Source organism: Diabrotica undecimpunctata, chromosome 9 (assembly GCF_040954645.1).
Source record: "Diabrotica undecimpunctata isolate CICGRU chromosome 9, icDiaUnde3, whole genome shotgun sequence".
In the NCBI taxonomy this organism is placed as follows: domain Eukaryota; kingdom Metazoa; phylum Arthropoda; class Insecta; order Coleoptera; family Chrysomelidae; genus Diabrotica; species Diabrotica undecimpunctata.
Window position 1 is genome coordinate 83,917,283 of NC_092811.1, and position 13,814 is coordinate 83,931,096.

At 31.1% G+C, this 13,814-nt stretch overlaps 1 protein-coding gene across 3 annotated transcripts in view; it reads left to right on the top strand.

The window, feature by feature from the left end:
• Positions 1-13,814, top strand: part of LOC140450206 (plasma membrane calcium-transporting ATPase 3-like) — a 122,283-nt gene that overhangs the window by 75,724 nt on the left and 32,745 nt on the right. For all 3 annotated transcript variants that reach the window (XM_072543680.1, XM_072543681.1, XM_072543682.1), the window contains exon 12: positions 5,055-5,206. In XM_072543680.1, coding sequence (XP_072399781.1) covers positions 5,055-5,206 — 152 coding nt within the window. The remainder of the gene's footprint in view (positions 1-5,054; positions 5,207-13,814) is intronic.

Consider the following 13,814-nt stretch of genomic DNA (forward strand, 5'->3'; position numbering starts at 1 on the left):
TTGCGAAGAAAACAAAAACCCGGCAACAATCACCTTACAAATAAACAAAATGAGTAAAGAAAATAATGACACTTATTCACAGTTCTTATCTAAATCCGAAACTATATTAATAACAAATGATAATATAAAAGAAACAAATGAAAAGATTACATCATTTTCACAAAATTTAGCATTGTTTGTTTCCGTAGATTTAAATTTTAATGAGATCGTTCAGAAACAAATAAATAAACAATTCAGTCATATAGAAAAATTGAAAGCCAAAAATCCAAGACTAAATGACATTATATATATTTCTGATCAAAATAAAAACTTTTATTACATATTTATAAAAAATAATTATTGGGACAATACCTCTTATGAAGATATATTTAATTCCCTAATAAAATTAAGAGACTGGTTATTAAACGATAAAATATTAAAAATTTGCCTACCCAGAATAACTTTTAGCTACGATAAATTAAGTTGGGGAAAAATTAGATCTATGATTAGATTTATTTTTAGAAAAACTGATATATCTATTATCATTTATCATGATATACTAACAAATCCTGAACCTGAGGAAATAACTACAATATTACAAGAGAATCACACTAGTCCTACGGCTGGACACTCTGGTTTTCATCGGACATACAATCGTATAAAAAAACATTTCAAATGGAATAATATGAAAAATGATATTAAAAACTTTATAAAAACCTGTGAATCTTGTCAGAAAAATAAACTCGTTAGAAAAAAATTCGTAAAGCCCATGGAGATAACAACAACAAGCTCAAATCCATTAGAAAAAATATTTTTAGATATAGTAGGTCCTTTACCTTTAACCGAGTCAGGTAATAAGTTCATATTAACATTACAAGATGACTTAACAAAATTTTCTCAAGCTTATGCAATTCCGAATCATGAAACCAAGACTATCGCTGAAAATCTGGTTCGTGGATTTATTTGCAAGTTTGGAAAACCCGATATAATAGTTACTGATCAAGGCCGAGATTTTACTTCCAAATTATTTTCTCAAATCGCCAAGCTTTTTAAAATCAGACATATAAATTGTACTGCTTATCATCCAGAATCAAATGCTGCATTAGAAAGGAGTCACGCTACTTTAGCAGACTACCTTAAACATTATATTAAAGCTGATCAATCCGATTGGGACGAATGGCTAGATTTTGCTATGTTTTCATATAATACAACTAATCATACTTCAACCAAATTCACACCATATGAACTAATATTTGGATATACACCTAATCTACCTAGCAGTATAATACGACCAGTAGAACTCAAATATACATATGAAGATTATTTAGATAATTTAACACTTAAGCTTAGAAAATCTCATGAGTTAGCAAAAACGAATCTATTAGAATCTAAAGTAGTCAGTAAAAAATATTATGACCAAAAGATTAATGACACCGTTTTCTTAGAAGGACAATTAGTATATCTCCAAAATGAGCAAACAAAGAAGGGTCAAACCAAAAAACTTACACAAAATTATAATGGACCTTATAAAATTCTAGAGATAAATTCTCCTGTCAATTGCACAATTTTAGTAAATAAAAAACCAATAAAAGTTCACATGAATAGATTGAAACATGCTTTTGTTTCAGGTATGCAATAATATGGCTGACAAATAGTGAACAAATTCACAAGAAATATACCAATACTCCTATCAACAAATCACCTGGAATCTATTACGAACACATAAAAAATGTTCAATTTATTGAAACTCATTGGAACATATTAAGTCATATTCCTTTACAACCTTTTACAGACAAATTAAATTTTGTAGATCTCACCTATCAAAAAACATTAAGACTGTGTCAAAACAAACCAGTTCTTATTGAATTACGATTATGCGATACTTCACTAAAACTCTTAGGACAAATCATACCTAGACTCTTTCAAGATGAACAAACTTTAAAAAACATAATTCTGCATGAACATTTTAGACCAAAACGCGCTCTATTTAATGCAATTGGATCTGTTTTCAGGACCTTATTCGGTACCTTAGACAGTGATGATGCTGAAAATTTCAATAATGCTATTAACAAAGCTGAAAGTAACGAAAATCATCTTCTTGATTTACTAAAACAACAAATTCATGTAGTAAAAGCCACGATTGCAAATTTTAATAACTCTATTACAAATCTAGACCGAAACAAAGTGATTTTTGATAAAAATTTTGAATCAATTACCAATTACACAGATAAAATGAATAATAAATATTTTAATTTAGATTTAAAACAAAAAATTGAAGAACATTTTACCTTACTAACTTTCTTTATAACAGAATTACAACAAGAATATTCTACTTTAATAAACGTTATTCTATTTGCAAGAAATAATAACCTTCATCCTTCTGTTATAACACCTGAGCAACTAATTCAAGAATTATCTAAAACGGTAACGCATTTACCTAGTACATCGACTTATCCATTTCCATTGACTATCGATTATGCTCATAAATATTTCGATATCATTTTACTTAAATATATATATTTTGATAACAAGATTTTAATTACGGTTAGTATACCTTTGGTTAGTAATACTCCTTATTCTCTTTTTAAACTAATATCTCTTCCTATAATTCATCCAACATTAAAGAGACTTACCTTTATTCTTCCATCTGTCAAATATCTTGTTCTTTCAGAAAATAGAAACATTTATGTTACTATTGATACATTAGAAGACTGTTATTCATTAGATGAAGAAAAACTTATTTGCAAAAATCCTGATACTTTCCGATTTACACACACTAATCCAATTTGTGAAACTGAATTGTTAACTTCAATAACAAACATACCATCTAGTTGCGATACTCGTATAATTCAAACAGAATATGAAATTTGGCATAAATTAAACAAACCAAATTCTTGGATATATGTTTTACCCAAACCAACAGATTTAACTTTAAGCTGTCAGACTAGTACGCCAATATCTATTGTTCTTTCAAACACAGGTATTTTTTCTACTTCGAATAATTGCAAAACTTACACCGGATCAACTATTTTGATATCTGTCTCAAATCCAAAAGAAAGTAATTTTCAGTCTATCATTCCAGATTTATCCCTTCCAGAAGTCTGTTGTGATGATATTAAGATAAATAATGAATCCAAATTACACCTTGTTCCCTTACAATTAAATAATCTCGATCGAGATGCATTAAATTTAGCAAGCCATAAACTAGATAATTTAGAGAAAATGACCTCAGAAACAAATATTAATTTTTCAGACACAATAAAAAATAGTTCTTATTTCACTTATGCAATCTTATTTTTGATAAAATGTATGTTACTTTATATTTTATACAGGATAATTAAATATTTTTACCGACGATTTCGTAGAAATCCGTCACATAGTTGTCAACAAATTACAAATTGTTTAACACTAAATATATGTCAAAGTAAACGAAAACATGTACATGAGACAGATTTAAGTATAGATTGTAAACATAATAAAGACAATAATTATAGTGAATCCAAAAAGTGTGAAGAGACTAGTTTCACAGAGACTACACCGATAAGACGAAGTGAAAGACTATCGAGACTAAAAGAAACTATTTAAATGTGTTAAAATAAAATAATAATGTATACAAATGTTTTATACCATTTAAATGAAAATTCATTTTACAATTATTTTCATTCTTACAAAAGGAGGTGTAATGTACCTACCTACTCACATGTAAGATAATTAAAGTATCTATGTATTTCTATATAGTTTTTAGTCACCTGGTATATGTTATTTACAATTATGAAAAGTTCTCATGTATAATCACTAATAATTATTTGCTGTTAGAAATCAGAATCAATACTCTTCATAAATATTTTCCTATTTAGAATAAATAAGTTTCGCTAGTTTATTCACCTAATACTTCGTATCTATGGAATAATAATAATTTATTTCTCTTATTTCTTTGTTCGATAAGCTATCCGTATTTGCTATTTTAATATTAATATTTGAGTCCAATCTCTTGTACTCAAATCCATCCAGAAACATCGTTAAATAATTGTAGATAACAGAACTTATATATTCATAGTTTTAAGAAATAACAAGCAGAGTGTAATTTTCATCCTCTAATATAATAAATTTATACATGTCAATATATTCTGTTTAATTCCAAAACAAAGAGTTAGTCCGGAGAAGAAATAAACGCATAGTATTCCATAACAAAATTTATAAAATTACTTTAACTTATTCTAAATTCATTTTAAAGGACCAATGTATAGATGTCTTAAACTATAAGAGTTACATGTCATAAATTTATTTAAAAAGTGCTGGTTATATTATTTATGACGAAACAAGTTAAATGCAAATTTATCAATTAATTGAATATTGTGTGTGTCTGTAAATTTTGTTTGTAGGCTACTTTTGATACAATATAATATATGATAATAAATGATTCTCTTCAGTGCGCTGGGGCTGTATCTCGTGGCTGGACAGCGTCAAATCACACTGGGGTTGGATGGTTACACAAAAACTGAAGTGTCTTTCATGGTGGATATACGAAAACTTAATTCTGTCCCAATGCAGGACCGATTTATTATAAATATATTAAGGCGGCGTCTATCCGACATATTAGGTTACGTACATAAAAATACACACACACACAACGTACACACGTTAAATAAAACTAAATATAAAGAAAATGATAATAAATACCTACATGTATATCATAGGTGTACATTAGAGTAGCAAAGTAATGGACCTAAAACATTGCCTTGGGTACTGGGTACTTCAGCACTTATATCAAGTGTGAGTAAAATTTTGACAGTATGCTTTAGGCCCGGAATTTATTGACCGACGTAATAATAATAAAATACAAAATTAGGAAAGGGGCTATTATGAGGATAAACTAAAAAACAAGACTATCATTTAAGATAAAAGATCATTTTACTTTGATCGTTTAGTTTAATAGAATATCTGATAATTTATTGCAAAATTTGCTGTAAGAATTTACTATTTTTCCTTTTTTTGTGCTGTTTGGAAGACATAATACAATAAATAGCTATTTATTGAACTATAAACGAATCTTTTTAGTGAATGTTTCGTTTTAGGTGGGTATTATCCACGTAGGTGGTATAGCGTTTTCTACAACTAGCTTGGACAGAGACCAGTGGTTCTGGTGCGTTTTCTTTGGGGTAGGATCTCTACTATGGACGCAGCTTATCTTAACACTACCAACTAGTAAAATTCCAAAGATTTTTTCGTAAGTATAACAATTTGATAATTATCTATAGGTAATAGCCCATATTGAATCTGTTTAGGATTAGTTGTAGTGAGTCGGACCTTAGATTTTTGTGGAAAGCTCTGCGGAAGGTTGTTTAATACTAGAATTTGAACTTGATTCAGCTAAAAAGTCAGAAAATTTTAATTTTTATCTTAAATATCACTGGATCATATCAAGATACAAAAAATGGATAGAAATTAATTTCGAAACAATTATGTTTCATATTAAAATTTGTTTACAGTTGTGTGCAATTGTGTGCATCCCCCGTCATAAAGAATTTCAAACGAATCGTGAATAGTGAACCCCAGGTAGGTAGATCAGTAATGGTAAGTCCCACACCTCATAAGGTCTGCCCCAAGGATTCTGGGGGAGGCAAAAATTCGCAAACAACAAAATCCAAAAAACACACATTGATGCATATTGCTACCTACAATGCGAGAAGTCTGTTGTCAGAAGAAAGACTTACAGAGATAGAGAGTGAAATGTCAAATATCAAATGGGACATAATAGGAGTCAGCGAAGTGAGAAGGAAAGGAGAAAGTCTGAAGACCCGAAGTACAGGGCATCTTTTCTACAGTATGGGTAATGAAGAAATATCAGAGGGAGGCATTGGGTTTTTTATACATAGAAAGCATAGCGATAAAATTACATCTATTAAGAGAATATCTAACAGAGTTGCCTACTTAACATTCCAACTCAATAAAAGATACAGCATCAAAATAATTCAAGTCTGTGCACCAATAACCACCCATTCAGATGAAGAAGTCGAAGAATTCTACGACGATATCTCAATAGCCCTAAACGACGTATCCACACAATACGTGATAATATGTGGTGATTTCAATGCGAAAACAGGAATCAAAGCATGTCCAAAAGAAACATCACTTGGACAATTTGGACTAAATGGAAGGAATGAAAGAGGAGAGACCTTAACTGGTTTTCTCCTTCAGAATAATCTAGTCCAAATGAATAGCTTTTTCTATAAGAAACCACATAGAAGATGGACCTGGGCAAGCCCAGATAATAAAACAACAAACGAAATTGACTTCATAATTACAAACAAAAAAGAAATCATCCAAGAAGTAACGGTCCTAAATGCATTTAACACTGGTAGCGACCATATAATGATAAGAGCAGAAGTTAAAATAAGCACAAAACGAGAGAGACGCAAATTAGTTAATACGAAACCAATACCAATATGAACCCAACCTAGAGATATTAAAGAATATCAAAGCGACATCGAAACCAAACTGAGAAACAACACAGACATAACTCTCAACGAAATTATAGATGCACTAAACAAACATATTACGCAAGCCATTGGAGAAAGCATGAGAAAACACTGTCCCAGAATTAAAAATGAAGAAAAACTTAGTACTGACACCAGGAATTTGATGAAATAAAGAAATCTTTTTACAGAAAGAAATGATCCAAATGGAGAGCAAAAGAGAAAGATAAACAGAGAAGTCAAGAAAGCAATAAGAAAAGACTTAAGAAAGTACAATACACTAAAGATCGAACAAACCATAGAAAATAATAAAAGCATAAAAGTCTGCAAAGAAAACTAAATAATGAAAAAAGTCAGATCAATAAATTAAAAAACAAAAAGGGCAAAATAACATCAAATAGAGAGGAGCTTTTAACAATAGTAGAAGACTTCTATGGAGAACCTTATAAAAGCAGACGGATGAACCAAACACAGCTAAAAGATGCAATAAGCAAAACAATATTAAATCAAGGCTCTGAACTCATGCCAGAAATAACTCTCAGTGAAATTAGACAAGCGATGAATAAAATGAAATCCAATAAATCACCAGGAGACGATGTAATTGTGATCAAGGCTGTTAAGAATGGCGGTGAACCTCTAATGAGGAAAATAAAAGATAAACTTTTAATATCGGCTCTAGAAAAAGCGATCAAACCCCTCGAATGAAGTGACAAAGGAATAAATGTGGACGAAGAGATGCTACACCACCTAAGCTACGCAGACGATATAGTCCTGATTGCAGAAGATTTGGGACAAATAAAGAAAATGTTGGAAGAACTTAGTACAGCCTGTCATAAAATAGGTTTAAAAATGAACACAACAAAAATAAAATATATGACGAACTTAGTACCAAGTAAACATCTTGAAATACAAAATAAAGAAATAGAACTGGTAGACAAATATTTATATATATATATATATATATATATATATATATATATATATATATATATATATCTGGGTGACGAAATTAAGATAAGTAAGGACAATCAAACAACCGAAGTATCCAGAAGAATAATACAAGGATGAGCAGTATACGGAGCTCTTAGGAACGTTTTTAAGAGTGACATCCCAACAAATATGAAGAAATAAGTTTTCGACCAATACGTGCTACCGGTGATGACCTATGGGGCAGAAACATTATCGCTCACAAACAAAAACGCACAAAAACTAAGAGTAGCGCAGAGAAGAATGGAGCGATTAATGATAGAGGCCACTCTGCGAGACAGGATTAGAAACGAAGATCTACGAGGTAAGGCCAAAGTCATAGACGTCATTAAAAGAGCTGTAACTTAAAATGGAAATGGGCTGGACACGTTGCCAGAATGAAGGACGGAAGATGGATTCGCAAACTAGTTGAATGGAGACCAAGAGCCGATAAACGTAGCAGAGCATGACCACCAACACGATGGCAAGACAACTTACGAAAGACAACAAAAAACTGGATACAGCAAGCACAAGATAGAACACTTTGGAGACAAACAGGGGAGGCCTATGTCCAGCAGTGGATTGATTGATGATTGATGATTGATGATTGATGATGTGTGCAATTTGTATACAAACATTACTAATATTTGTATTTTGAGAACGATTTCCGAAGTGGAAATTGAAACGTCAATAAACGTATTTTAACCTTTAATTGTAGCTTATTCCCTTTTAAATAGTAATTAATTTAAAAATGCTACAAGAAAATAGCTTCAGAACAAAATGCTTGAACTTAATTTTTATCGACACACCTTAGTTAAAAAAGAATATATGATCTTTTTTAAAGCATAAAATAACTAAATACTCATTTAAATGTTCCATCGAAAAATTTCGGCGCCTATCACTCAAAACATTTTGATAAATGGAAAAGCTTTTTTTCAAAGTCCACACTGCTTATCGATGCATACTTCTTATAGTCTGCCGCTACTGCCAGATCCATATTTATATCTTTTCCGAATTCTCCATTTAAAATTAAAAATATTTTTTTTTATCTTTTCAAATCCTTCGTTTTTTTGGTAATACATCTTTGAGTTTTGTTAATCCTGTCTGACCAATTTTTTCATGGATATCTTGCATCTTTTTTCAAAACTGCTGTTTTTTGGATCGACTCAACTAATGGCATTTGCTGTTTCTTCAAATATTTTATTGTGTCATTCACAAAACAAAATTTGCTTTTGATAAAGGCAAGCTTTTTTGTAATTCTGTTTCACCTAAAACATTCTGACAATCTTTTATCAATTTGCTAGCAGTGTCTTGAAGTTCAAATATAAAGCATTTAAAATGTTCGATATATTCGGCGTAGTATAAAGCTGTATCGAACCATGTACCCTACCGAGTCAACATTGGTTCAGGTGATAATAGAGTGTTAGGCAATATTTCTCTAAAAAGTTGCATCCTTAAAGAAGCTTTAGTAACAATTTTTTTTCCATTTTATATCAACTCATTAACAAGTGAAAATTGCAGCTGTATAGTCTCAGTAACGCGATTCAGACCACCATGTGTTAGACACGTACAGTAAATTAGGTTTGAATAAAATACTTTAAGAGTTGATCCTGTAACCCTTCGTCAAGATTTCTTCGTGAAGTACGCCTATGATTGAATTATCGACGTATCTTCCACAAATATCTGTAGTCTCGTCCACGGTAAACCAGATACTTTTCCAAAAATGATTTAAAACTTGCATTTTGCTATTTATTTAGTGGGATATCAGAGTTCAACATTGCACTGCGTAGATCAAAACTAAATTTCTGCTCCTCGCTATATATCACGAAGTTGTTTGTTGCTTACATTTGTTTGTAAACCATTTTGGGGATTCTTGATGTAAATGTTTTTACATATTGTACTATATTGTATTTTTTGTCGCATTGTATCTGTAACCACATCTAAATCAAACACTCTCCTATCTGAAATCAAACATCAATGTAAGGTCCTGCAAAGTATCTTAGAGAATCAATACGGAGAGTTTCGTGCTGAGTTGCGTTGCTTAAAAAAATGCAATAAATACGTATCCGGAAATGCTTCGTTACAGATATACAGGATGTTATAGTATATGTTTATTTTTGTTTTTGTCTAAATACCTAATATTTCAGATTACTTCATTTAATATTATTACTTTTTACTTGAATACAATAAAAGTTGTGACTTCTAAAAGTACATATTTGCCGTAAATTTTTGAAAATATTCCATTATTTAAAATAACGTACAGCGATTAGTTTAAATCGAAATATCTGTAGAACGCTTGTTCATACTTCTCTCATGTATACTTTTTCTACAATAAAATGATGAACAAATCTATTTTCTGATTTAAAAATGAAATCTACGTAATAATTTATGGTTCTACAAAAAGCAAAAAAGAGATGTAGGTAGCGCCCTATAAAAATAACCCAATACTGAGGTCATATTCGAATTTTGTATGTGAAAATATACCCCAATAACAATTTTTATCCAAATATCGACATTATTTCAAATATTACTTGCAAAAAACGTATAACTTTAACAACCTGTATTTTTGAAGAAACACCAACACATATTTATAGGATTTTTTTTAACATGAAACTAAATTTTTACACATAATTAACCCTAGAACAACAAGGTAGGGCCGCCGGTGATCTAATTTTTTTTGACATGTGCGCGATTCTGATGAACCTGTAAGTTGGTCGCCCATCTACCTTCAATATTTCACATAACTTATAACTGGTGAATGTGTTTTTATGTACGTTCACATTTAGTCGTTTGCAGCACATTTCCGATTTTTAACCCCCAGCTTGTGGTTAACATAACAAGTTTTTATCAGTAAGTTATTTCTAAGTATTAATATTTATAGAGTCTTATAAGATTTTTTAAATTACAGCACCCCTATGTATCTAAATAAACGTCCTCGCAAGGAGAATTGTAAAAAGTCCTCTATGAGGATGCTTCCAGTGGTAAAGAAGAATGTTCTTTTGGTGAAAGTAAAGATGAATATTATGTATTACCGGACGACCATTTTGCTTACCCAAGAGGGTGATGTTGAGTTGTATCAAAACGCCATAGACCAAGATTTAGGAGAAGACGACTGCCCCAATTTGTTAGATTGAAATAATTATATTTGGTTTACACAACCTATAGTTAGTAAGGCCAGGGCCAAGTAGGGAAGCTACACATACAACCAACATATTAGAATTATTGCAACTGTTTTTTCCTTACTCGCTGTTAGAAATAATTTTCAATAACACAAATAAAGAAATAGAAATTATCAAAACAAAATTTACCGTAGAACAATACTATACTCAGGAAACGAACAAAAGTGAGTTGGAAGCACTTTTTGGCTTATTATATTTTGCTGGAGTTTTAACAGATGCCATCTTTCAGTAATAGATATGTGGTCTGAAAAATTTGGTGTTACCATATTTGGATGCACTATGTCCAAAAACCGTTTTGATTTTTTTTAATGTGTTTACGCTTCGACGGTACAACTACTCGTGCAGAACATAAGGCTTTAGATAAGTTTGCACCTACCAGAGAAATATAGGATATATTTATTCAAGGTTGTCAAAACAATTATACTCCGTCAGAGTATCTAACAATAGACCAGCAACTGCAGGACTTTAGAGGCAGGTGCCCTTTTAAAATGTACATTCTCAGCAAGCCTGATAAGTATGGTTTACAACTTGTAAAAATGTGCGATGCAAAAACAAGCTATATGTGTTCTGCTGTACCAAATATTGGTAAAGAGCAGCGAGATCCGGACAAAGGTTCAATTCCTACCAAGTATGTTTTAAAGCTAACTGAGAAAATCCAGGGTATCAATCGCAATATCACCGTGGATAACTTAGAAAAAAAGAGAAATACTTACACAATATTTGGAAACGAAGCGATCAGAAATTCCGTCCTCAGCATTTGCATGTACGCAAAAGTTGACAATAGTATCACATGTTCCAAAACGAAAAAAAATTGTTCCGTTTAACAGTTCTACGCACTTATTCGACGAAGTTGATGTAGTTACCAAAAAACCAGAAATAATTCTATTCTACAACAGCACTAAGGGGGACCTCAATATAGTTCAGGAAATGAAGCTCGAAAAAAGTTAAAACCTCGCAATTTTTTCGTCCTGCATGGATTGAGTTGAAATTTTAACAGAAGGTAGGTGATAGCCCAAGGATCAAAATCTATATCGAACCGAAGTGCGTTGAAGGGTTTTAGTGGTCAAAACTACCCCTAACTGTCAAAAATTATAAAATAACATATTAAACCTGAATATGGGTAAGATTTGGTTTGAATTAGTTGTTAAATAATGATTATTTTATACTTTTGAATATAGTTCCATCATATTTCAACCCTTAAAAAGCAACCCTTGTCAGAGATTAATGTAAAAAAATTACTAATTCTAAAAAAATGATTTCGCCTTGGATCGATTTGGATAAAAATTTGGATTTAAGCTCAACTCACCCTCTGCTTTATAGTTTATGTCATGCCGATGAACCCTAATTGTTCTTAGGGGTGAAAACTACCGCTAATTTTCAAAAATTGTAAAATAACATTACAAATCTTAAGATGAGTGAAATTTGGTTTGGATTAGTTAAATAGTGAGTTTTTTATACTTTAAAATACAATTTCATAAATTTTCACCCCTTAAAAATCAATTGTTATGAGTGCTATAGGTAAAAACAATTTTTTGCCAAAATTTTGCAACTTTTCAACTTTTGAAAATCACCCTTTAAAACATTGCAGTTTTTATAAACGAATTTAATAGATATAAATTGAAGAAAGTAGAATTAAATACAAAAAAATTTATCAACATAAAAAGGCACCATATATTCTTATACATTTACACGAATAGTTGAAAATATTCGTCATCAATTACATCTTCATCGTGATCTATGTCATCCTCATCTTCTTCAATTATTGGTGGACTATTATTGCACCCTTCACCTGAGCACCCAGAACAAGTAGAGTTACAGTATAAACCAACTTTCTTGCAACCACATGAAACGCCGCATCCTTTTTTGCATTGGCAAAAAATAATTTTCAAAAGATCATCGGGTGCAGGTTGTTTGTTCATGCGTACGGGTAATAACAAACCATCTTTAGAATACCATCCCCAATCTGTTGCTCTGATATTTTCATTGCCAAGCCACTGTTGAATTTGGTAATAGCATCTTTTTGAATGCTCATCTAAGGCATCAACAGTGGGCAGAAGGGATGATAGCTTAACCGCACAGTTTTTCGTTGTAGCTTTGATGAACTGTTCGTACCGCATCTGCTCGAGAAAAGCTTCCAAATCTTTTATTTTTTTTAACTTGGTAAGCTGCGTGTCTTTAACAGTTCCGTACAACATTATTGCACAGTATCTGCCAGCATCTAAAATATCTTCAAGCTTAGCAGTACTACTGTAAAAAATTTCGGCATGTCCCTCATGTCCGGTCTTTTTTGAAGAATATCAAAAACATTTTTTTTACCTTTATTGTAAAAAGCAGATACAGTATCCCAGCCAGTAAAAGCATAGGAAAAAGCAGATGTTTTATTCTGTTGTATGGGATTTCAAAATAAGAACGCTTAAAATTTCGAATGTATAACGCCCCACTACCTAATATACCGGTTTTGTAGATTATTATGCTCCGAAATGTACTGTACTATACTAATGGAATTTTCCGGAAAAAAAATTAATTGGTTTTTTTAACGTATTTCCTTCATTTTTAACGATAGAGTGTTTCTTCAAAAACGATTTTGTAGAGGTTTTTAAGAGCTACGAGGATCTGTGAATTAAATCTTTTTGGAACCCTTGGTTTTTAAATGGGGTGAGTTTAAAGGGCTCTAAAAAGATGATGCTTGATCGTAAATAGATGCTTTAAACGGCTATATCTCGCCAAATATTCATTGTACAACAAATATAAATAAAGGAAAATTTTAGTCATTAAAAAAGCTACAATTTCGTCCATTTTTATTTCTTTCATATATTCAGTATTTTCGGGGATATTTAAAAAAAGAAGGGTAAAAAATATGAAATTGTAAATCGTTTCTCGCTTTAAGCTGTACTTTTTCTAAAACTAAGAATTTTAAATGGGTCAAACTTCTTGGACGTATTAACAATACATGTACAAAGAGAATTGCAGAAGGGTGCAGATCGATTTTAATTATGGCGGTAGTTAGGGGGTTGTTTTCATCGATTTTTTCGTAAAAAAATGAGGTATTTACTTTATTTTCATCATAACTCACTCAATTTTTGAGCTAGAGTCTTTTTTTATGATAGGTCTATTTATGCTATTTAAAAAAGGTTCTATGAGTTTTCTTCCAAAAATGCATCATTTTCCCGATATTTGACTTTGAATCTTTCAAATTTGGCATTTGAAGGCCGCT